The sequence below is a fragment of the Ornithodoros turicata genome, unplaced genomic scaffold, assembly GCF_037126465.1.
Source record: "Ornithodoros turicata isolate Travis unplaced genomic scaffold, ASM3712646v1 Chromosome49, whole genome shotgun sequence".
Taxonomy (NCBI): Eukaryota; Metazoa; Arthropoda; class Arachnida; order Ixodida; family Argasidae; genus Ornithodoros; species Ornithodoros turicata.
The window spans coordinates 756,457-783,253 of record NW_026999379.1 but is presented as its reverse complement, the minus strand read 5'-3'; the positions used below and the strand labels follow the sequence as shown (position 1 = coordinate 783,253).

The 26,797-nt window shown below is 45.2% G+C and overlaps 1 protein-coding gene and 1 long non-coding RNA gene across 3 annotated transcripts in view; one reads left to right on the top strand and one right to left on the bottom strand.

Moving 5' to 3' along the window:
- LOC135374247 (venom metalloproteinase antarease TserMP_A-like) overlaps positions 1–26,797 on the bottom strand; it is a 166,985-nt gene that overhangs the window by 24,099 nt on the left and 116,089 nt on the right. For both annotated transcript variants that reach the window (XM_064607246.1, XM_064607247.1), the window contains exons 12-13: positions 20,368–20,512; positions 6,724–6,840 (exon numbers count right to left, since the gene is read on the bottom strand). In XM_064607246.1, coding sequence (XP_064463316.1) covers positions 6,724–6,840; positions 20,368–20,512 — 262 coding nt within the window. The remainder of the gene's footprint in view (positions 1–6,723; positions 6,841–20,367; positions 20,513–26,797) is intronic.
- Positions 661–1,433, top strand: LOC135374235 (uncharacterized). Its single transcript, XR_010416803.1, has 3 exons — positions 661–911; positions 991–1,061; positions 1,136–1,433. It is a non-coding gene; the product is annotated as an uncharacterized LOC135374235 (long non-coding RNA).

The window sequence follows — 26,797 nt, the reverse complement described above, 5'->3', positions numbered from 1 at the left end:
AAGTTATATTTGTAGCAACATGTCCTGTAGGAATATATAAAGTAAGATGTAAACATTTCTCTCGCATTTGACACAGCACACATATATAGCCCACCCGAGCGCAGATAATATAGGGACCGGGCTCACACTCGTCAAGTACAATAAAGTTTCATCTCAAATCGTTTCTGTGCCTTTCATTTGCGCACGTTCTGTATTGTAACATTTAACCTTGCTTTCTTTGATCACAAACAAACAAAAGAAAAACGATAAAGGGTCTGCAACACAGTGAGTGCACTTTTTTTATTCCATTGATCTCTCGCTCTCAGGTTTCACTGCCGCTCTGTCAACAATCATAACTAATAGCTTAGCCTTGGCCAATCTCAAGTTGCAATTTTGCTTCAAACACAACATTCAGTGGTTCTTATGAAAACAGCACCATCTCCCGAAACATCCTGGAACGGCCACAATCTCAAGAGGTAGTACGATTTAGTCGTCATATTTCGTCAGGCTAGCCATTGCGCGGAGATGTTGGCTCCCTGCCCATTTCAACTTTCAGCACAGGCTAGCCCGCGCTCGCGCGTCCTTGCGTGTTCCCCATGCCACCAGCCAGCGCTGTTGTCGTGTCTGTCCCGCATGCGCGGTTTTATTCCGTTCGCCTCGGCTGCTGCAGCGGACGTTTCTCGTCGCCGCATGTAGTTCGCGTAATTTCGAGCGTTGTACTAAGTCTGCAGCGTTTTAGAGGCTTTGTGTTGTTGTTCCCACTTGATGCTGTCGTTCTTGCAACGCGTCTGATATTGCAACTGTCCGTAAGTGGAAGCGTTTCTTCTAACCGCGAGCAGACCAGTCAGTCTCGTTTGAAATGTCAGAGTGGAGACGCGGCCCTGGATGTGAAGCCAAATCGCTCTTCTCCTTCAGGAGTCTTGCCATTTCAGGTGTGTAATTAATATAACTGTGAAGTAATCTGTTCGACTGCGCAATGCATTCTCATTCTTCATTTTACTCTATTTACAGGCGATCTGCGCAACGACAGGAACATAGAACGCCAGGCGAAACCGTTAGTGACTGTATACTTTGTGCAGAGGGTATGTCATATGTCTCTACACTACTCTACATGGGTATCATGCTTTCGTGTTTTCTGGAGTGATATTTCTTGCAGGCTGGGCGTGTGCGACGCAGCGGCCTCCAGCAAGAGCAAGATAGACGCGAGCACAGTGTTCAATGTGGTGGGGACGCTTGCTCGTCATGACAATGCTTACATGTGCTTTTGCGGAAGAAGGACAAGTTCGACTGGAAATGAGGACCTAGGTTTGCTCTCTTTTTCATTGTTGTTCACCGTTCGACCATTACCAATTTTGTGCCCCAGAAGTTCAGCGCTCAGGTGTGTTGATGATAAATAGATACGCGTTGAAAGGTACGTACTCCGGAGTGGTGAATAAAGTGATTCGTTGCTACTACCTGCTGCATGTGTGGGTTATTGCCGGTACTCATCTACCGCAGACATGAGGGGCTTTCTTTGCAGAACATTTCAGAAACCAAAAAGACTGCAGCATTTTCGAGATTGCCATAAATAGCATCAATGCAGCTCTCATGCCAACGTCCGCATCAAGACAACTCTGACGGTTGCGTCAGCCAGGGCAGCTCTAATGTTAACATCATCCTGGACACCTCTGATGTTAACATCATAAGAGCAGCTTTGATGTTAACATCAGGTCCCATGTGATTTGGGACAGTGTCTTGATGCTAACATCAGCTGATGTTAGCATCAGGACAGTGTCCCAAATCACATCGGACCTGATGTCGCTTTTTTCAATAGGGATGGAGCCATATTACAATCACAAAATAACCTATGCAAGCTGTGTACATGTGTGCTCCCCATCTCCACTCTACAATACACAAACAATACATATGGACTAATGTGTCATCCACTGACGCAGTATGAAATATTACTGATGTGGTGATACCAGTCAGAAGCTGGTATTACAGGTACACTGGTGTAGCTGGCATCCGGAGGCTCATCAGACGTGCTTATATGAGTGGTACCAGACGGTTGAGCTGGTACTACAGGTATGCTGGTTTCTGGAGGTTATACCAGGGCGATAATCCATCTGGTATATAGGCATACCAGCATTTTTTGACAGGGAGGTTGTATGCGATCCTATTTATCCTATACAAATTGATATAGGATCCTTTATGTCCTATTTTGTATCATGTGGGAATGTTGTGGGATCCTACATGTCCTATATTCATTCACATATAGGTGAGTCATAGGATCCTACATGTCTCATACTAGGCTATGTAGGAGAGTTGGGGTGACCTACTTGTCCCATATTCGGCAATATAGGAGAGTTTTAGGACACTACGTTGCCTATATCCGGCTACGTAGCAGACTTGTAGGATCCTACAAGGCATCAAAAAGGCGCTATGGGAGATCTTACGTGACCTGTTTGGTTTCATGTGGGGAGGACGTGGAGAATTATTTTGAGATATGGAAGTGATCTATTATATATATATATGTAATCAAATAATGTTTGTGGCTGTTCCTAAATATATATATATATATATATATATATATATATATCCTTCAAAACTGGGGCCCAGAACGAACTAGTCATTTTCAATCATGTTTGCCAACGCGCACACATACGGCAGGTTATCAAGTGCGAATTCTATTAGAACCACTACAAATGAATATATTTTTTTAGCTTGAAAACAACTGAATGGACTGGTTGCATTCATTTATGGAACATGCATAGAGCATGTCCATTACTAGTCGACGAAACATCAAGCATACTATGATGCCTGCATTCCTTTGAGTGCTATTTAAGCACAAACTTCGGCAGCAGTGCGCAACAGGTGGAGGTGGCGGTTGAACCCCATCGAGCGACATTGCGGTGTCGATGGGGTTCTCGGTCTAATTTCTAGAATTAAACCGGTTCTATCAGGACGCGGTTTGTTGTGACGGATTCCCCAATCCTTCGCCTTCAGGTGCACGCTCACGGCTCGCAGGAAATCCTAAGAGTAGTCGAGATACTTGAAAATTCCAGGCCTCCGTCTGCACTTCCGATACATTCGGAGCTCCGTAACATCCGCCCCGCTGGTCATGTCGACGCCAGAATTTCCGCCCTAGTAGGACTTGAGTCGCTCTACGATCGGTCAAATGGAACCATGGGTCGGTCTTTAGCAGTTCGGGGGTTGTGGGCATAGACGCGTTCGTAACTCTGTTTTTCTAAGCTTTGATGCCCTTTTTCGGATGGAAGCCCGCGTCGGAGAGTTTTCATCTTTCTAGAGTGTACTCGCCTCAACTCGGTGAACGTGGCAAAGTTTACTACAGCTGTCAAAGTGTTCTGGTTCTCGAGCTACCGGTTTCCGTGTTTACACTCCTCCCAATACATGGGACTGCCGGCTGTTATGTTCCTAAAACCGTTTCCATCGCACCTACAGAGTCGTGTTTGACATAGTTTTGAAGCCCTTGACGTGCTCTCTCCAACCGCTTTAATCCCGTAAGCGCGTGACTCTCCGTTGCCCAGATATGGGCTTTGGAGTTGGAGGGTCGTGGCACTGGCGCCAGCAAGTCTGCCTGACGCCGCTCGGAGACGCTTCCGTGGGTGCCGTTCCTTTAGTGCTGTTCCTTTAGTGCCATAATCTCGCTTACCTAACGTCCAATTTACTGGAAATTTTGGATACGTGTTCTTCGTTCTTTGCTCTACAACTTTTCAATGCGCACCTTCCGTCTATTTACTACAGGTTATGGCGTTATTCCCGAAATTCCTTAGCCTGACTCTCCTTCTGCAACCTTCGTCCCTGTTTTTAGGTTTGAACCCTGTGGGAGATCTGAATCACCTATTAACGGATTCGTGCACTCCGAACACCGAACGGCTAGAAACTTGCGGGATCTTTTTATCTCTCTCCTTTTGAGTGAGGACAACATGGTAAAAGCGCTCGTTATACATGGGGTTGGGGGCATTTTTTTCGATGTCGGTTGTTTGTTGGCGTAGAAATGTGATTGAATACTTATTTTGACGGGGAAAACGTCCTCTTTCCAATGGCACTGGTCACCCGTACGCGCGACTCTCTTCCAGCCGCCGGCTCTAAAGCGAAACGCACCGCCTCGAAAATATTGTCGCCACCGGCGTGCCAGCTCGGAAGATCTCTCATTGGCTGCGCATTATATGTATAAATATTTGGATGTTCATTGGTCTAAAAAACTGGCGTCAATTTCCTTCGCGCTGATAGGGCGAGAGTCATTTGACTGAGGAGCGAGCATCCGAACGCGCGAACCGCTCAACGGAAGCGGTCGAACGGAGGAGGAAGAACGACGTCGCGTCTGTCCGGCCACGCGTGTTCTCTTGGACTGCAACCGTTGTGCACGCAAACGCTACGGGGTAGTTTGAGGGTTTTGAATGCTTTAGATTTAGATTGGTGTGGCGAACTGCTAATGTGAGAACGGAATGGCACATCCACCTTATCATCGCAACAGCGGGAAGACGAACATGACATGGAATCCCTGCACTTCCAAAGGACGCAGAAATCGTCAGAGAGGAAGTCTGCACTCTTTCCGACGTACTGCAGGTGAACGGTAAGACAAGTTTGATTAGTTTTTTGTGACTGAAGGAAGTAATGCAGGTTTATCACGTTAAGTGTATTACGTACAACATTTACGAGTCACTCGGTATGTTAGCGGCGTTTCATTGTGCAGTGCATTGCCGTAACGTGTACGTTTCTGATATGCCGTTAATCAAATTATGTGTGGTTATGCCAGTTGCCCCTCATGCGCGTCGCAGCCGTTCATTTACTGTGATCTAAGAACATTCGTGACAAATGCCTCGGTGTTCAAATACGAAATCAAGATAGATTGCCTATCATAGCAGTGATTTTCGTGCATAGTTACGGATCATCAATATATTTTTTGTTTTGTTTTAGTTCTCCCGCAGCCACCGGCAACAACGACGCACATAGCTCAGCATTGGCTTTTGAACGGCCCTTGGATGTCGATGCACCTAAAGCTCCAGTGAAGCCTGTTACAAGACATAAAATGATATGTACTGTAGCTTTTTCGAGGCAGTTCTCGAGGACAAATAAAGTTGATTTGTCATACACTATCGCTTTTTGATTGTCTGCTTCGGGACAGCACGATCGTTGCTCTACAGCAAGAGAGCAAGCGCCGAAGACAAACCAACGGACGAGTCGGGTGGGGGCAGGGGGGACGAGAGGAGAGACGAAAAACCCGAGCAGAGAAGGGGAAGGAGGTTGGGAAAGGAGGTCGGTCTGCGCATGCGCACTGGGCCTGAGCTTTTTTCCCGCGCAGCAGCTCGGGGACGCTGTGAGTGGCTCTTCGACATCACGTGGTTTGGGCGCCCGCCATTTTCCCTGGACCATTGCGTAAACAGCAGCTTCCTGCGGATGGGGAAATCGTAGAAGCGTTCGGACGCATGTCCAGAGTGCTCTCGTTCGGGAAGCGTCTTTCGTCGTAGTTTTGGTGGTTTTGGTGCCCCGCAGTGCTGTGACAGTATTTCATGCCTTACTAGTGGTATCTGGACTTGTTTCTGTGTGTGTACCTTGGAAGACCGAAAGCTGTTGGATTTCGTGAATTGAAGGTTAGTTGTGTGCATGTAATGCCATGTTTCGTGCACCTTTTGCTTTGTATTCTTCGTAGCGTGTGGGTTCCTATAACTTTATCCGCTCAGTGCGATTATTACCCTATTGTTACCTATTTCCTTATCCTCCATCTGTAATCTTGTGCTCTTACCCTGTTGGTTAACCTGTATCATCACTTCACATCAGGTTGATATCATGTGTGATGCTTCAGCGGCCCTGCTACAGGGTACCGGTGCTCTAAAGATACAGATCTTCCTTTTTTGGTTATTAATTTATAATAACTCAGCTTGGGTCATGCATATTTTCCCCGAGTGTGGAAGGAATATGTACAGAATGTAAATAATTGCGGATATTATAACTCAACGCGCATTGTTTTCACCCTGTTCAGGTAATGCCTTACTGACACCCTTGCTGTAGCCCCAGTTGTCATAGTTAATTGATCTTACTGCTAACAAACAAAACCATTCTCTTTGGACCTCAAGTAACAGCATATGTGGGAAGTCTGGTTAACCGGTGCACGAGTTTTGGCATATTTTATGTGACACAATGTATTATCCCTTGTAAAATCTAGCATCCTAACTCGCTTTATTGTTTCAGATTCCTACAAGAAATATATCTTAGAGCTATCATCTAGCATGATCTGTAAATGTGTTGAAGACGCTGCACATCAGGCAAGAGTGTGATTGTTCAACAGACATGTCAGAGGGATGATGAACGATATCAATAAAAAATAGAAGCTGCATGATTTGTTATTTCCTAATATACACAGCACAATAGGGTGCACAAATTATACAGGATCACCACGAGAGACTTGGCCCTATTTGCATGTAGGACCCAACGTAGGTCCCACAATCAAATAGGATCCTGTTCATATGTAGGATCGCATTTGCATGTAGGTCCCACAACCAAATAGGATCCTGTTTATATATAGGATCGCATTTGCATGTAGGACCCACAATTAAACAGGATCCTATTTGTATGTAGGTTCCTTCATCATGTAGGACCTGGTGTCATAATACCATATGGAGTCAAGTAGGAATTTCCAATAGGGGCAGGCAACAGTTTTATAGCCAACAGTTTTATGGCGGCGCACTTTCATGACAGGAATTTACGTCTAGCTCAAAACTTATTAAACAGAGTTTCACCTACCATGTCGCCGGTTGATGAGCAATTTGTGCCGTCGACTGCTTTCGCCCTTCTCTGATAATATCCCGAATGCTCGTGCTGCATCTTGCACGGAATCCAACATCTGTCGAACTCTCTAGTCTGTATAAAAAGAACATACTGAACATTTATGGACATTCTTGTATCTTATCGCTCTTTGTATGTTTCCCAACACTTAGGCATAAGTCATTTTCGCCTCTGTGTAGGATCATCGGGATAAATCTTCCCATCCTGAAGATTGTAAAACAGGAAGGCTCTCCTAACGATTGCAGGTAACGAAACGACAAATATGAGCTCTAAACACATTTCATGCAAGTATTTCACAAAAGTAACACATTTCAAGTATAAATCTAAACTCAGACAGGAGCCTCGACTCCTTTTTTCCTTTTATACTTCACTCGCTCTGCACAGGGGCTTTCAGATGCCTAGGTTCCCTAAAAATTCATTCAACATCACATCACGATCGGATTTCAACGCAGCACATCACATCACATATCACAAACCATGACATCATAACCCATCATTCAACTTAATTTTCAGAGCCCATCGCATCACAGCCCCTCATTCAACTCCAACTTAAGAACATATCGCATCACAGCCCCTTATTCATCTTCAAAACCGATAACGCCGACTTCAACTTAAGACCCCATCATGTTTTTGCAGTTGAATTCCTATGATAGGGTCTGAGCTCGGTGATTGATCTTGCAGTTGAGTTCCGATGACAGTGGCAGTGGGTTCTGAGGTCGGCGATGGGTTCTGAAGTTGAAGTCGATGATGGCTTTTGAATTTGAATTCGACGACTTATGTTGTGTCTGCCGCATAGCTGTGCGAACTCACTCATGAGCGCAAAGGGAAGTAGCACACCTTAAAGCGTATCCGTACTTCCTTTCCGTCACTTTGTTAGTGCTATTGAGGTTGCTGTGAACCATGTAAAACTTGCTGCCATCCATTTACGACTTTGGTTCTGGTAGCCCACATGTTGGATTATCCATTTTAAAGGAGTGATATGTTGTGCTTTATGGTTGTATATTTTAATCAATAGAATCGCAGCGAAGCGCGATTAAATTCGTTAGTTGTCACTTTTGAAAGTCTTGTAGAGATTGGAGTGGCAGACCTTAAAGGGCACCCACACTCTCCTCCGATGATTTCGTCATTGCTATTGCGGGTCCTGTGAGTCATGTAGAATCCCCTGCCTACCGTTTACCACTTTGTACTGATGCCCCACATGTTGGTATTGTGCATTTTAATGGGGTGATATGCGCTGTGTTTTAGGGTTTCATATTTCATTCACTACGATGGCAGCGAGGCGCTGTTAAATCCGTTAGTGGTCACTTTTGAAAGACTTTCAAAGAGTGGAGTAGCACACTTTAAAGGGCACCCGAACTCCCTTTCCGTGATTTCGTTATTGCTATTCGCGGATGGTGTGCACCACGTAAAATTTGCTGCCTACCATTTACCATTTTACTACTGGTGGCCGGCATGTTGATGTCGTACATTTTAAAGGGGTACTGTGCCGTGCTTTTGGTTTTATATTTTATTCACTAATATAAGTATAGTAACGGCTTATCAGTACTGAAATACGTTATACGGGGAGCCCCAGCTAAATGTGATCATATTTAAAAAAAATATATCTATCACTTTTTCCGAGATGGAATCAATTGCAATATAGCATATGCAGAAGGACACTCCCTAGGAGGGCATTAGCAGACTCCTAAGGCAATGTCTTAATTAACTTTCAATAATTAACTTTTTAATTATAAAAGCTACGAAGTTGTTCCAATGTGAACATCTGATCTCTTCGGTGACCAGATACCAAATCCGTTTTCAGAACAAAAATCCGTTCGATAGAGCGTTCGCAAAAAATTCGTGAAAGAACGCAATTTTTCTTTATTTTATTCATTGGGCACCCCTAGAGACTTGTCTTTCCTTCACCCCCAATACGAGAGGATGAAAGAGTACACTATCGCCTCTTGCGTCCTGGAAAAAGATTAAGAGAAAACAGAAAATGCAGCCCAAGATAAGGGCCGTTGCGATACGGTCACCCGATACATTTGTTTTTGGTTTGTTTCCGCAGGTTAAAGCTAATCTTCGACGCATGATGCCGCACTGTGCTCTTTCATCCTATCGTATTGGGAGTGAACGAAAGACGCTTCTCCGAAGATGCGCAATGAACAAAATAAAGAACAAAAAATGATGTTCCTTCACGAATTTTTTTGCGGACGATCTATCCAACGGATTTTTGTTCTGAAAACGGTTTGGTATCTGGTGACCGAAGAGATCAGATGTTCTCATTGGAGCAACTACGTAGCTTTTATAATTAAACAGTTAATTATTGAAAGTTAATTAAGACATTGCCTTAGGAGTCTGCTAATGCCCTCCTAGGAAGTGTCCTTCAGCATACGCTATATTGCAATTGATTTCACCTCGGAAAAAGTGATAGATATATTTTTCAAAAATATGGTCACATTTAGCTGGGACACCCTGTATTATCTGTGCACTTCAGCGAGTTCAGCCCTCTTGTTATCATCTGTTTAGTCATCTTTCTTTGTCGCTGGGACTGACGCAAGGTAAGGTGTTGTTGTATCTCGTAGGAGTATACCTTGCAAGTCTCTCCCGCTCTGGTCTGTCACGTTCTGTTCTTTATAGTAAGAGGCCGTTTTCACTTTTTTATCACCACCATGAGTACATTAAGTAGCACACAAAACCACCCCGCAACGTAGTCGCCCTATGTAACTGAACGAACCGCGAGCCCATAGTTGGTCACTTAATGATTGTGGAGGACGCACAACACTGCAACCGCCCACCTTCCGCTTGCACATCCTTTTCTTTTCTTGTCTTTTTTTTTTCCTGGGGGGGCATAACAAAGTTCCTGCGCGTCCTATGGTTTACTAGGCACTCTTCGTCTCACAGTTGCGTAGTCCCATGATCTGAGACTATATAGGGTGCCGGGAGGCAGCCAACAGAGGGTGCTCAAGCGAACATCCGTACGCAAAGCTCCATACGGGAGGAGGGGAGGAGTCACGTTGAATACCTTGCCATAAAAATGTGTCTGCACCCACAGTCCCCGTGGAGCCATCCATGCCGGACTTTTCGGGGGAACCCACAGGAATTTCCAAGAGCGTAGCACAGTAATGTATTGCGTTAGTAGGCCAAGCAGAAGGCGACACGAGACAGACTGCAGGGGGACAGACTGGTAGCAGGAACACGAGGACTAGTGCACGTGTACTGCGCTCGACGATACGAGAGCTACAGGTATCCGAAGTAAGCGAAACACGACTTCTTCGGTGACTTGGACGCCTATCAGGCCTGCATGACACTAACCGACGCAGATCTGATCGAGCGGGTCCTGCCGATTTCGCTGCTCAGGGATGCAGCACCCTGGTACCGCCTCCACTCTAGTTTCCTGTCGAATAAAGACTTCAAATGACGTTTCCAAGCTTAATTCCAACTCCCCGCCTAGAACATAGCGTCCTGGAAGAACTGGACTGGCGAAATCAGCATCGGGAGGAAGTCTGGTGGAGCCTATACGGGCCCTAGAGGGCCTATTTCAACAGCAAGAACCCGTCTGTTCCGCAGGCAACACAGGTGGCACGTGTCATTCGACAATGCCATCCCCGCTTTTGCGCATTTCTTGGAGACCGTCGTTTCGAAGCCCTTGAAGCGGTGGGAAAGGAAGCAGGAATCGTTCAAGGAGACCTGCTGGCGGAACTTGCGTACGCACCCCCGCCTCCAGTCTCGCAGGCGCTGAAATCTCGCTGCGCATGGTCTGCTATCCTTCAGAATCCAACAAGAGTGCAGCAACCTACCGGCCTGCAGGCTCGGAGCTGGGCCATTTCATGCCTTTACCGTTTCTGTCCACCAGTGCTGTTGAACTGAATCTTTCGACCTGAGTGACGTAGATATTCCCATGGCTACACTCTTTCCCGAACGGACAACTCACGACGAATCACCGACCCTTCTGCAAGTGAGTCCGTAACTTGGGTAAACCAGACACCTCGCCGGGCGTCCCCTTGCAGCAGTTGTCGCCTACCGGCGACCGTTCGACAGTCCTACTCACCTCAGACAGACGCGTGATTAGAAGGTACAGGACATCCGACACCGACCTTTGCGCTGCCACCGGAGACAACCTGTCAATTTTCGGCAGGATTGTCATTTGCGTCCAACAAAGCTTTCGCTTTGAACCGACTACAGCAAACGGCCTCCGCCTTGAACGCCGCCGTGAGAAAATATCTCGAATATTTCACGCAGTGGAGCACCATGGTTGTGGCTGAACACAATATCGCAGCTTAACATCAAATATATTCTAGGACATAAAAAGAAGAAGCAAGTGACCTGGTATATGCGATCCAACTGAAACATGTTCGTCTGAGGAACACGGAGAAACAAGAATGCGACAGGACAAGAACGGACGAAGACGACTCAAATCCAGCAAATGAACATTTTATTCAAAAGAGGGAACTAGACAAAGGAGACAAGATTAGGATACCAAAAGGGATTTTAAGGAGGCTAGCCAGGTCCCATTGGGCCAAGCTAACCTTCAGTTGCATCCCCCAGTGAGTTCCACTCGTCTTAAAGCGTATAAAGAAAAGGCAGGAGAAGACCCAGGTATCACAGCCTGCGCCCGGGCTGGAACCGTGTGGAATGTCATCATCGTAACCGGCCTGAAGCCAGCAAAACCTTAATGTAAAGATGAAGAAAGCTCGTGCACCTGGCCATCTGGCAAGATATGCACTACGCTTGCATTTCCATGCGGAATATGCCAAAACATGCATTTTGATGTAACATAGAACCCTTCTAATCGGTCCCAAACCACGAAAAGTGTTTTCATCGGCCAATACTTCGAGCGACCTTTTGTTTTGTTCAAAACGCAGGAGAGAATGCCAAGCAGACTTTGTCACAGGGTACCGTATCATCCTTGGCACGAATCGCTGGAGTAGGAAGTACTGCTTCGTACTCTCGGCAGTACGGTTTGGTTTGCTATTAGTGAGTTTTAGTGCATCGTCCGCTATCGTCTTTGCGTGCGTAAAGGATGGCGTTAGCAGTTCTGCGCACGCGCATAACACAAAGAGAGCTTCGCGCATTGCGCGGAACCACCACGCTTCCTCTTGCGTAGCAAAGGCGATAGCGTACGATGCACTAAAACGGTCTATTCAGAAGATTGAGCGATCGTTTGTGCCCGAACGAGCGACCGACTCTGCGTGCGTTGGTGACCGTGACTACTCTTTATATTTAACTCACACTACTTATTTGTGCTGTCACTGCAATGTGGAGCCGCGGCACCCTTTCAAGCTCATGAGACCTTTTAGCCCGGCTCCACCCACCACCTGATGCAAACAAACAAATAAACCAGTAAATAAATAAATTGGCGATTGAAAATGGGTACCACATTTAAGTATTCGGTATTTATTTATTTAAAGTACCCCAAAGGCTCATAAGAGCGCTACATGGGGGAGTAGGACGATAGAAGCATGTCAGCAACGCAAAGACGATGAAAACAAATATCAGTATATACAAAACACTGAACCAGTCACATTTCCTGGCTGGCACGAAAATCAAAGTATAATAGAAAAAAAAACATAATAGTACATTATAAAAAAATAGAGGACAGACATCAAACGGAAAGTTGGCCACAGAAATTATCGTAGTCAACGAGCTTAGCTAGGTCCGAGGGAAGGTCGTTCCAGTTAATTGCGGTTCGACAAAAAAAAAAAAGAAAGAAAAAGAAATGATTTCGCGAAGGCGTCTGTTCGACATTCAAAACGATTTGCTTTGCATTGATGTTCAAAACGTGGGAATATAACTGTAGAGCGGGTAAGCGGGGACAGGTTAGGTGGGATACTGTGGACGAATTTGTGAAAAAGTGATAACGTGGCGACGGTTCGGCGACTGTCCAGGCTAGGGAGCTCAAGTAGCTGTTTAATTGCCGTTACCGAAGAACTTCGCGAGTAGTCGCTGACAATGAAACGAGCTGCTCTGTTCTGGACAGCCTCTCAACCAGAGCGCAAGTAGCGCTGAGGGGGATCCCAGATAGCTGAAGCATACTCCAATTTGGATCTAACTAGTGAGAGGTAAGCTAATTTTTGGATACCTTGTGGGGCCGACTTAACGTGACGTCTAATGTACCCCAGGGGGCGATTAGCATTCTTAATTATTGATTCGATGTGCTTGTTCCAAGTTAAATCCTGGGAAAGATGAATACCGAGATATTTGTAAGAGTCGACCCCGAGAAGAACGTAGCTGTCAAGCGAATAAGGAAATGAAAACATTTGGTTAAGACTGCGACGAAGAAAAGAAATGAAGTTACATTTATCAAGATTAAGAGGCATGTTCCAAGTCAGGCACCAGGAGTGAATTAGAGAGATGTCATATTGTAATGCAATCTGGTCAGCAGGTGATGATATTTTCCTATAGATTATACAGTCATCGGTGAAAAGACGTATAGTGGAGGAAATGTACTTAGGGAGATCATTGATGAAGATTAGGAAAAGAAGGGGACCAAGTGCCGAACCCTAGGGGATACCAGACGTCACAGCAAAGGAGGAAGAAGGACAGTCGTTGCACATTGCAAATGAGGAACGGTTAGTGAGAAACTCGCGGATCCAGTTGTAAGACTTAGGGTCAATATGTGGCGCGCGGAGCTTTACGAGAAGGTAATGTATGGCGGCAGGCAACAGCCAACACATCGCACATTTCGCAAAAGAGGGACATGCCAGCCGTACGGGAGGCCTGAAACCGAGCCTCTGCTACAGACTGAGTATCCTCCGATACCATGGCGCACTGTATGGATGAATACCTACGAAAACCAACGCAATTACTTAGTCATAGCATTTTGGATGGCTCGACCGCGCTACCTTCTAACTTGAAAATTCCAGGTGACTCACTATGTTCGAAGCTGCGCGAAGCATCAGATTGCGGTGGGAAGTGATTAGGGTGTCCCCAGACACTCAAAATGCATGTGTGAGATACTATTACAATGACCTCCACTCATGGTTATAGTGGAAAGCAAAACAAATAGGAAAGGCTGTGATGGAGCCTGTGGCTTGGTTTCGTATACGAATGTCAGACGTACTAATTTAGTGTCACTTTCAGCGAGTGCACTTGCAATAGGTGTCATTCTTTACGAGTCACACGGTATCTTTCAGTGACACTAAATGCAAAGTACACTTACGATGAAGTGAGTTCGCCAAACTCACTTTACTTTGCCTGCGACAATCAAGTACGTAGCCTCCACGGCAGGGATTGCGTAACAAAAAGCATATTTTTGGAAAAGGAAAGAAACAACCCATTCGGAATTTATTCTTGGAGAGATTTGTTAAGACAGCGCTGATTTATATAAGAAAGACGTAAGGATTTGCTTTGCATTGATGTTCAAAACGTGGGAATATAACTGTAGAGCGGGTAAGCGGGGACAGGTTAGGTGGGATACTGTGGACGAATTTGTGAAAAAGTGATAACGTGGCGACGGTTCGGCGACTGTCCAGGCTAGGGAGCTCAAGTAGCTGTTTAATTGCCGTTACCGAAGAACTTCGCGAGTAGTCGCTGACAATGAAACGAGCTGCTCTGTTCTGGACAGCCTCTCAACCAGAGCGCAAGTAGCGCTGAGGGGGATCCCAGATAGCTGAAGCATACTCCAATTTGGATCTAACTAGTGAGAGGTAAGCTAATTTTTGGATACCTTGTGGGGCCGACTTAACGTGACGTCTAATGTACCCCAGGGGGCGATTAGCATTCTTAATTATTGATTCGATGTGCTTGTTCCAAGTTAAATCCTGGGAAAGATGAATACCGAGATATTTGTAAGAGTCGACCCCGAGAAGAACGTAGCTGTCAAGCGAATAAGGAAATGAAAACATTTGGTTAAGACTGCGACGAAGAAAAGAAATGAAGTTACATTTATCAAGATTAAGAGGCATGTTCCAAGTCAGGCACCAGGAGTGAATTAGAGAGATGTCATATTGTAATGCAATCTGGTCAGCAGGTGATGATATTTTCCTATAGATTATACAGTCATCGGTGAAAAGACGTATAGTGGAGGAAATGTACTTAGGGAGATCATTGATGAAGATTAGGAAAAGAAGGGGACCAAGTGCCGAACCCTAGGGGATACCAGACGTCACAGCAAAGGAGGAAGAAGGACAGTCGTTGCACATTGCAAATGAGGAACGGTTAGTGAGAAACTCGCGGATCCAGTTGTAAGACTTAGGGTCAATATGTGGCGCGCGGAGCTTTACGAGAAGGTAATGTATGGCGGCAGGCAACAGCCAACACATCGCACATTTCGCAAAAGAGGGACATGCCAGCCGTACGGGAGGCCTGAAACCGAGCCTCTGCTACAGACTGAGTATCCTCCGATACCATGGCGCACTGTATGGATGAATACCTACGAAAACCAACGCAATTACTTAGTCATAGCATTTTGGATGGCTCGACCGCGCTACCTTCTAACTTGAAAATTCCAGGTGACTCACTATGTTCGAAGCTGCGCGAAGCATCAGATTGCGGTGGGAAGTGATTAGGGTGTCCCCAGACACTCAAAATGCATGTGTGAGATACTATTACAATGACCTCCACTCATGGTTATAGTGGAAAGCAAAACAAATAGGAAAGGCTGTGATGGAGCCTGTGGCTTGGTTTCGTATACGAATGTCAGACGTACTAATTTAGTGTCACTTTCAGCGAGTGCACTTGCAATAGGTGTCATTCTTTACGAGTCACACGGTATCTTTCAGTGACACTAAATGCAAAGTACACTTACGATGAAGTGAGTTCGCCAAACTCACTTTACTTTGCCTGCGACAATCAAGTACGTAGCCTCCACGGCAGGGATTGCGTAACAAAAAGCATATTTTTGGAAAAGGAAAGAAACAACCCATTCGGAATTTATTCTTGGAGAGATTTGTTAAGACAGCGCTGATTTATATAAGAAAGACGTAAGGATTTTTGGCGTGATTTACCGGTACTCTCGTTCACAGACTGCTCAGTAGAGTTCGTAATCCACTTCACGGCAGCCATATTTGTTGACATTGCACGATGGTTAATTGTTACCGGCGAAATCGCGAAATACTCGCAGCGAAGCACTGAATAATGGAAGACAAAAAAGACATGGTGGTGGTGGTGGTGATGTTGATGGTGAAAAGGCTCGCCGTTGTCAGCCACACATTTATGTGGGCAACGTCACGACTGACGCCCTGGATAATGTGCGTCCTGTGCCGACTTCTAAGGGAAAAAGACAGGGCGTCGTGGTCTGAGATAGAAACCTACGCTATCCATGGGAAGACCAAGCGAAACACGAAAGTGTACGCTGACATCGCGGGCCAGTGGCACGCGTAAGACATAGTAAAGACCACCAAAGACGTGAAGAAGAAGATTGAAAATTTGTCAAATAAATATACTTGTGTTGGTTCGCAGCAATTATATTATGACGTTAAATCGACTTCAACTGCGCAGAAGATCTTTATGAAATGTTTCTGGACCTAAGAAAAACGATTTTACCAAGAAAGTGTGGTGCACTCCCCGATGTTAAGTGGGACTTTAAGATCGCCCATCGTCATCACCATGACTGCTTAGTGACACTATTTATGCCGAACTTATTTAGTGAACACTATTTAGTGAACTTATTTATGCCGTGTAGCAGGAGCGTCGAGAAATTGACATTACAGGACGGAGTGCACTTCAAAAAAGTGACACTAAATTAGTACGTCTGACAGGTGCATTAAGTCGACAAGTAATCGATTACTTGTAAGCGATCACTCTAACCTGTAATCATATTACTTCTAATTAATTCTTGGAATACTTGGAAAATTATTTGCTCGGAAAACTAATCGATTCCTCGCAAAATTACTCGATAAAGTATTTGATTACTAGTAACGCAATTACTTGTAACGCGTTACGTACAAGTCTGCCTGGGGGTTATTCCACAAGAAGCGGTTGAATCGCGTGGCTCGACCACCGCAGACATTTCTTGTTTTCTTTACTGGTCAGCCTGGCAAAGACATAAGTGGTTGCGAATGTCGCTTCACAGAGTGATGTAGTCAGGCACCGGGTAGCGGCCTGGAATCGTAACTCCATTTTGAACACCATGATCGCCGAACCGTCGCCAGTTATCAACTGTTGCGTGCTGTGGAAGGTGGCATTTCTGGAGTAAGATCGTCAGTCGTGGAGAAAAGAAACGGGCGAGTGACTGGGCGACGGTGTTTTTCGCACGAATTTTGGAAAGACGGAGATTTGGAAAGACGGAGAAAACCACCTCCGGATGGAGTTGTCAAGAGGATGTACGTCGACTTGGATATTTATCCCTTCACTGGAGGGTGCAAATTCATAATTGACTGCACTGAGACACCTAAGACACAACGTGATTCTTTTTTTATGTGTGTGTGTGTGTGTTTCTTTTCTATCCACAAAGATTGCCACACAGTAAAATTCCTAGTAGCAGTTGCGTCGAATGGGACTGTCTGCTTCGTGTCGGAAAGCTATCGAGGCCGTACACCAGTTTCTTACGTAACTGCTGGCTCTGATTTATTAGAGCCACATGAATACAGAGCATAAAAGTATATAACATTCTTAATCATTGCGTACCTCTGTCGCTTTTGCCAAAGTTGTCTGTTGTGCTGCATCCTTGCACTGCATTCAAAGTGTCAAGAATGTGTTGTATATATATCTCGTCGATTTACAGTCACGCATAATTCATAACCATGGCCCAGTAGAACAATGATTACCCCCTCCGCCCGCCGCCTGTGGTGCATTGCCGTCGTTGCAACTGAAAGTACTGTTTGGCTCTGTAAATGTATTTTGTGTTGGATATATCAATCAGCGGTTGTCTGGATATGCACGCTGTAGGTAGTTGTATTTTACAGAAACAATTGTACACCATTTACATTCCCTCCCCCCCCGTGCCCCCCCCCCCCCCGCCACTGCCGTGAAGAACTTCTGACGCTGCTCGATGCGGACGTATTGAGTGCGCAAACTGGCTGTGCTCTGCTCAGTACTTCCCTTGTTCATTTCTCTTCCACTTTGTACACCTGAAGTACCGTGCCGACCACTGGCAGCTCAAACAAGCTTGACAAAACAAAACAACACCGAAATATATTTGTGTGTTTTCGACTCCTTTAGAGTCGTGATAAAAAGAATAAAAAAAGGAGCTGCCGGTGCTTTCATTTTGAGACATTCGCGCGGAACACCTGGCTGAACCAGTTTCCTAAACCACAGCAAAAATGTGGACGCCAGTCGCTGACGCGGCAGAACGAGCTTTCCACCAAATCATGATGCAGCTACAAGCGGCCCCCGAGCTGAGCGAGCATGCCAAACAACAGCTCTAAGGCGCACGCGCAGAGCCCAAACCGTGCGTACGATCACGCGCTGCCTCCACATCCGCCATTGGGAAATGAGATACAAAATAGAAGGAAAAAGGTAACTGGAAGAGGGCCTTTTGTACCGAGAGAAAACAGCGATGGCGCCACACTGCAGTGGATGCTTGCACTACCAAACCACTATTTTTGTGCGCAGGGATCTGGAAAACTAGTGTAAGTTTGTCGAATTTGTTGATTGAAATCAGTTCCTAGATTGTCACTGTAGGGAATGACCTATTTTGGCCGAGATACCGCAGCCGTCCGTGCCGTGACGAGCCGTTTTGCTGCATCTCCAATAGACTACCATGTATTCGAAATCTGACAAACTTTATTTCGCCAAAAATGAGTGGTTCGCTTCAGGCATTCAAGAATGTGTCATTTCGTAGCAAAAACTCGAGAGGGACATGCTTGTACCTGCTTTGTGTAGAAATTTAGCGTGGTTTACGACATCCCCGCCAACAAAAGTTACCCATGAACTTTCTCAAGAGGTGAGTCCGACTTAAAGATTTTCAGTTCGCCGTACATATGCGTTGTCTGTGGTTTGTTCCTTCTCCTGTCCTCAAAAGGTTCCATCACCACTGACCGAGCAACGTGCGTGAACCACGTCTACCAAACGACGCCTCTGGATCCTTAGTTAGAGTGGCGCAAATCATGAAAAACTTTAGGGTGATCCATTCATCGATTCCTTGGAAATGCGTCAGTATAACCCTTTCGAAACGCCTTACGGTAATTCCTTTGGTTAAACGGTAACACGAACCCCGAAACGCAAAAACAGGAAGAAAAAGGAGGAGCCAAAGAAAAGAAGCAAATGGGGAAAGACGAAGCAAAAGAAAGGAACCAAAGAAAATGAAGCAAACTGCAAACCGTATCTGCAATTCCGTCATCCTCGGTCTCCTGAGCTTGCCGATCCATCGAGACAGAGCACCGCTACGAGACAATTTTCTGGGCGCCACCTAACTAGTGCCTAACTGTGCACTCAAACGAGACGACACCAATGAAACACAAAACAACAAAGCGCTTCGGCGCGTTCTTGTTGCTTTTGGCGCTTCGGCGCGTTCGTCTTGTCTCGTATTAGCGCTTTTACTCCGGTATGCACTTTCTCTCTTCTAAGAGTGCAGCATAATTATTTTTGATTTCGATACATTCTTTGTTTTCGGCATTCTATCCAAAAACAAGAGATACGTGTACCGCTTCCCCTGCCCGGACGTGCTTCCGGACCCGCTCTCGCAGCTTTTCCAAATCGCCGCTAGGTGGCTCCAATTCCTGCAATTGCTACCGCCGGAGAGCACCGTGGCTGCAAAAGTGTGCCGTTCGGAGCGCGGGCAATGGGAATTGAGGAGGAAAGCGTGACCATGGAGGATAGTTATAATATCTGCTTCCAATATCTGGTTTAGTGGCAAAATCACTAACCGGTGAAGATAGTAAGGTTCCAGGTGCTGCAATGGATGCTACCCTCAGCAAACATAACTGCGCCAATACCGTCAGTGGACGTTGAGCGTTCAGTTTGAGTGACAAAGCACAACTAACACCCCACGAAGTTGGAAATGGTCTTTGTATGTGTGTAACACTAGGTGTTCCGCTGAGTGCTGCATTTATGAAGCGTACTTGCATTCGTGAATATCTCTTTCTTCTCTCTTATTGAACTGAAGAAATAAAGGTATCGCCGCATCAAATGTATTCATTTTGTCGTTCCTCATCTAAAGAGTAAACATTCTTATCGTAAGTAATGACTGTGCCTATATGTGCCTCTCAGACATTTTTACTTCCTATTTTAGGCAGTAAAAAGCGTAAAAAGTAAAAAAAAATTAGGCACCGAAAACTACGTTTTTAGTGCATGAACATCTGAACTCATAGAAATTAACTTCACCGCATAGAACGCCCCTAAGCAGCCACCACCTCGAATGATATACTCTTCCGCCCTAATTTGTTTAGAACGGAAGGCCAACGTCTTTTTTTGACACTTATGTTGTTCATAATAGTCACAAAAAACGCCGTACGCCTCCCGTTTTCAACCAATCAGGTCATATAACAATATCATTCGAGATTGTGGTTGGCAAGGAGCGTGCTATGCGGTGAAGTTCATTTTTAAGAGCGTGGTCTGTAGCCACAACTCTCACGGACTTCCACAAGACTGTGATTAAAGTTCCCATGGAACTCATCATAGGGCCACGGTTGTCTGGCGACCTTACGGCATGAGTTACTATTGCTTTACATCGCAACTTAGAATTATCGAATCTGAAAAAAAAAAATACTCGCTACACAAATGGAAACTATTTGGGCTTACCTTGTCATAAACATGGGTGTACCCGGAGTTAGCATGAGTGATGTTGCACATCATGTCCAGCGTTGTTATAGACCCGGGCAGTTTTCGGGATCCCTCCACCTCCCTGTATGTGTCGTTCGTGTACAAACATGTCCGTGAACGCAGCCTGCATGGGTGAGAAACCAAGACGTCTGAGTGACAAGAGGCGTTATGTGACGTTTGATATTTCTCGAGCCCTGCTCAGTTCATCAAACACTCTATGAGGAGCTATTTAAATCGCTAAAAGAAATGGAAAACAGTGTTGGGACAAAAGGTCAACAACACGCACTGACGTGTGTCGTCTATCATTGTCCTTGCGTCCCAGAATTGGGCATTGGCATTACGGAAAATCGCTGCAGTGTTGCCATGTCTGGTCGAGTTGTCCTTCTCAATGAACCGAGAAGGACCTCTACAATTCGAATAAAAACCTCCGTGTATTGAATTTTCTTCGGAAACTACGCTGTGACTGTAACCACTTGGCTATTCCATTTTACATCGATCAAGGTGGAAAATCGACATTTCTATTCATGTGAATCAAAAAAGTACGTTGAACGGCGTGCCAACAGACAAGATGGCCTCGAGCGACGAAACGTTCGCGAGAAGGAGAGGGGGAAACCTTTAATGCCATTCTTCGCGCTGAAATTTCTACCGAGTTGGATGGGCCTCACAGTGCGCGTTGGTTCTATCTATCCAAGGTGGCACACAAATAGTTCACCAAATTTGTTATACAGACCCCACATTGACCTACCCTGCTTTGATATTGTGACCGGCATACCCGCATTCACCTGATGCTGGTGACTACCGTCTTATCACAAAGAAAGCGAAACAAATGGAGGCAGGAACACTTCCTCCTGTAGACGCACATTTCACGCGCGCTTCTTTGCGACAATCAAGCAGGCGGTGCTAAAGCGGAAGTTTAAAAAAAATTATTGACAATTTCTGATGCGATATTGTGCAGAATTTTCGTTGGGACTGTGGTTATACGTGGAGTATTTCATATTTCTGTCAAAAAGTCAGGTTCGCTTGGTAATTTTCAAAGTTCAATTGAAAAATAAATATTCCAGAATTAAAAATTCAAAGCCTTCCTCAATGGTGGTAACAGTTTCCAGAAGGCAATTGCGGGAAGTCCCACAATTAATCCTCCGGTGAGTATGTCGCCAGTTAGAATTTTTTATCACTTTCAGTGAAATACCCTGTATGAAGGGATAGTATTGTTGTCTCGGTACAAAAAAAAAACACTGGGGAAAAATTGTCAGACCTGCCACTTTCAAGAATACTTTGCCACATTTTGGGTCTCGTCACGACACAAGTGCTCAGCATGTCATGTCTAAAGCATTGCCGTTATCACCGCGTGGTTGCCATGTACAACCTTCTCTTCTCTAGCGGCATTGTGAAGCCATTCAGGACCAAACTACCGATTTCGGTATGCCTACACATCCCTGGCATCAGGAAAAACTAAGCCAAAAGTACTGCAGTGGTAGGACAGTTAAGGCTGCGTCACACTGATGCGATATGTACTTCACGAAAGATGTTATCCACAGACGGGTCTGTCACTGCTCACAGTTCATCGTCAGCCTTCTATGTCCCACAAGCATACCTCGGCATTTCGGGACGCGGAACGCATGATGACAATCATCTGATAAGGTGTGAACTCAGACTAGGGCCATTAACTTACGTGAGGTCGACATGGGGTATCCTGAGTTTCATTGTGCTACATATTAGCGCACTCACCAGATAATATTTCACTTTTGACCTGAGCCTGTGTTACTTTGCCGTTATCTGGCCACTGGTGTTATGTTATCTGGTAAGCGTGCTAATATAATGAGCACACTCACCAGATAACGTGAAATACCAATGTGAGCGAGGCTGGTCAGTGAGGCATCACACGTTTGGGAAGAATGCGGTTCTTCGAACCGCTGGCAAATCCTTTTGTTTCGAAACGTCGGGGAGCGAGGATGAGCCGGATCGGTCTTTGAAGAAACGCGCTGGACGCCTTCAAGATTGGAGTCGATAGACGACTGCTTCGCCATCTTAAAGAAAACGGATATCTATAGGTTCTTGTGGTACCTCAACGGCATCGAGCTATCGATACGATTCACCGTCGAGCGCGAGAAAGACAACAGTTTACCGTCCCTCGATGTGCTTGTGAAGAGACAAGGAACGCACCTCAAGTACACTGCATACCGAAAGCACAGTGGACGGTATCTACAGTTTGATTCCCACCACCCGATAAGGCGTCAGTCGTATCATAGCTTCTATCAAGCGCACGCGAAGTTTGTTCGACCCATGCAGCAGGGGACAGGAGGAGGCAGCAGTACGGACACACTTGGAAAAGAATGGCTAGAGGAAGAGCTTCATACGCAGGGTCGTCCGCCGTCAATACGGCGACATCCGTCACCGCCCACCTCGGACGGACAACTCTGCGTCCGTAACAGGCGCATTGCCGTTCTTTAGATTCAATGGAGAAGCCTTGGCACGTGTTCGAGGGAAAGAGGCAACTTAGGTCGCCCACAAACCCGTATCTACTATCGGCCTCCGCATCCCCCGCCCGAAGGACCGACTTCCCAGAACAAAAGCCGAAGGGGACGTGTACAACATCTCTTGCTCGATGTGCGGCGAAACAAAGAACTTTCAAGAGAGACTTCGACAACATCAGAAGGACGTGCATATGTAGAACGGAGTGCCCTGGTCGAACATTACGACGCCCGCGACCATGTGATCGACTTTGAGAACGCCACTGTCATTGACCTAGAGACTAATCTGACAAGGAGACTCTTCTTGGAAACTTGGTATTTCTAGCTAACCCCGGGAACGATCAACGGATCCCTTCCCAAGCAGCACAGTGTGCGGAAAGACGAGTGGAATAGGAGTGGACGGTGTGTGTCTTATCAAGGTTCTTTAGTTGCACGAGTCTATTCAAGGCCTTCCACCTACCGGTCCACCCCTATTGCACTGGACTTTCAGTACATTGTGCTGCTTGGGTTGGGACATTACCTGCGGTTTAGGTCAACGGCCTCCGACATGTCATCCACAATCAACGCCCGCAAGTGGTCCCGATTTCGCCTCCTACATTATAAAAGACGCTACTCCTGCCCAACTTATTCAATCGTGAAGAAGGAGCCAAGTCAGCCACGAACGGCGGGAAATCCATTTGGTGGATTTTTGGTTGGTGATACCTGTTTGTCTATTTAGCTTCCCAGCCACACACACATTCAAGATTCACATTCAAAATTGGAGTCGTATGAGGTGTGTGTTATATCTATGAAGCAATTATTGGTCCGCACGACGTATTTTCGTTCCTCTTTCGCTCCTCGGCAGGCTGGACACAACGACTGAGGGATGGAGGCAACGAACTCTGCGCTTCATGCACAAACGTTGATCCGTGAGTTAGAGAAGTCTAGATTGCACTTTATACCTGGATTACACAAGAAAGTAAGCATGTTTCTCAGGCAAGCCTTTCTGTTGTTAGATGTCTTTCTACATTGTATTTTGTCCTAGGTATCCTAAGCTATTCTTAAATTTAAGAGGTACATTTGTTAGAAACCGTACGTCTTGCCCAAGCGGTGCTTAACCGTTGCATATGCGTTATCTGGTGTAGAGTTGCATTACATACAGCGCCACAACGAAACAAGTTCATCGTGATTTAGGTACACAATAATCTCATATGAAGCGCGGAAGAGTAAGAAAACTAACTGAAGATAAATGTCTTGAAAGAAAAAACTCTGCTCTGCTATGACACAACAAAATGTTCTTTTATATTCGTCACTTTGAGAGGATGACAAAATACGTATTCATTAGGATAACTAATGCGCCTTTGAAGGCTCTTCTATTTTTGTACAAATCATCTACGCCGAGCACGGCACATGTCCAATTTAAAACGGTTAGCGATTGGCGGGTATGCGAACTCTGCTGCTGGCAATGAAGTACGACAAATTCTATAAGTGCGGGGAAACCTTACAATCTGTTATGTATTCGACAGCCGTGGGGCCTCCCCCACGGCTGTAGTAAGGGTAACATCTCATTACGGCCGAAGTCCCGTTACGGCCGGAGGTAGTCTCATTTTGGCAGAAGATGTTTCATCAATGCGGAAAAGAAGAAAAAAAGCATCCACCGTATTAACAATCGCTGTGTTGTATGCTTCTCAAAGTGTGTCCGAGGCGGGTGTGCCCCCACGGCTTGTGTCACACACAAGTGCACACAATACTGCGAGAGTGTTTCATGCAACCCTCGTGGAAAATGTTTTAGTTCCCATACTGTGCCACACGATATTTGTATCTATTACGCCACACTCTAGAAAAAGAAGGGAGCCGCGGGGCGTCAAATGAGCGCTTTATCCCCTTTCGCCGTTTCTCCGACAATGACTCCCCCTTCCTTCTCGCACTCCTTCGGGCGGAATCTGTTGTGTGCGAGAACAGGAGGAGAGTGGACCCGTAGAGACGCCAGCAGTGTCCTCAAAACGTGAGACTGCGTGAAACGGCTGCTCGTAGTGATGGGCGATAGTCATCGAAACACTATCAATAGTACTATCGGTGGTTGAGATGACTACTCATTTGAGTATCGACAGTTTCACCTATCGATAGTAAGCTGAACACAGTCCAAACCCGCTTGCTGCAAAAATGTAGAAGTCACTGCTCCGAGTTGTTTATCAATCTAATCAAATACCTTAATTTATAGTTGCACAGTAGATGTCTCTCAAATAGTTTCGCACCGTTAGCATAAAAAAACGATTACATAAAACAGAGGAGCTCTTCCGAAAGACGAACGGGAACTCCTGTTGTGCTTAAACCAACAAAGCAGAAAAAGAGATTTCGTGGATTGTTGTGCGCTATGCGTGTATTATTCGGAGCATCGGCATACGCTGTCAAACTGTAACTAGTTTATGTTGCTGTTACAGTAATACGGCTTTGTGACAATTAAAGGCCACTAATTCCTCCTCAGGAATGCCAACTTTATAGCTGTGCGCAGATGTCTACTCCAATATTTCATATTTCATTAACTTCATATTTTATTTCCGATTGTCAGAGTTATTTTATTTTTTGCTTTTTCCCGAGAGGTAATTATCAGTCACGAGCGACACGCGACCGTCGAACTGCATGTGAAAAACGTGACTTCAGAAGGGTTTCTTTCCGATGGAAATATGGTCACTTTTAAATTGCAAGTGACTAAACGACAGTTTGCACGAGTGAAACGCTAAGTCATACGTTTCTTTAAAAGAAACGTGAGTAAATTTTAAAATTCGTATTCAACAAACTATTGAGAGTTTGTAGGAGTAAAACGCAAAATCACAAAGTTTAGTTTTCAATAGCAACCTGCTTGAATTTTAAATTTGGAGTGAACAAACTATTGAGAGTTTGCAGGAGTAAAACGCGAAATCAGAGTAGTAGTTTTCAATAGCAACCTGCTCGAACTTTAAATTTGGAGTGAACAAACTATTGAGAGTTTGCAGAAGTAAAACGCGAAATCAGAGTAGTAGTTTTCAATAGCAACCTGCTCGAACTTTAAATTTGGAGTGAACAAACTATTGAGAGTTTGCAGGAGTAAAACGCGAAATCAGAAAGTTTAGTTTTCAGTAGCAACATGCTCGAATTTTAAATTTGAAGAGAACATACTATTGAGAGCTTGAAGGAGTAAAACGTGATATCAGAAAGTTTAGTTTGCAGTAGCAACACGCCCGAATTTTAAATTTGGAGTGAACATACTATTGAGAGTGTGAAGGAGTAAAACGCGAAATCAGAAAGTTTAGTTTTCAGTAGCAACATGCTCGAATTTTAAATTTAGAGTGAACATACCATTGAGAGTTTGCAGGAGTAAAACGCGAAATGAGAAGGTTTAGTGTTTAATAGCAAACTGCCGGAGCAAAAGCGTATTCAGAAGATTTCGCTCTCAAAAGAAACCTGCTCAAATTTAAAATTGGGAGTGAAGAAACTCTTGATAGTTTGCAGCAGCGAAACTAAAATTTAATTTCGGATTCGGCAAACTATTGATAGTGTGCAGAAGCGCAACGCGAATTCTGAAGGTTTCGTTTTCAAAAGAAGCATGCTAAAATTTTAAATTTGGAGTGAATAAAGTATGGATAGTTTGTAGGCAGGAGCGCAGTGCTGGATTGGCTTGGCTTAAGCAACGTGAACTTTGTTGAAGAGCTCCACCGACGCACCAAGTGCACCAGTCACGATACTATCCATAGTCCGAAAAACTATGGCGATACTATCTTTATTCCGGTTCACTCAATAATTGAACAATCGATAGTTAAAAACTATCTATAGTAATAGTAATCTATAGTAATCAAAAACTATAAAATAGTAGTAGCAGTAAAACGCATGGGGGTATATGTTTATTCACACAAAAAGGAGATGTCAGCCAGGCAAGTGCCGGCTTGCTATCCTTAAAAAAACAGGCGCGCGAGAAGCCGCAT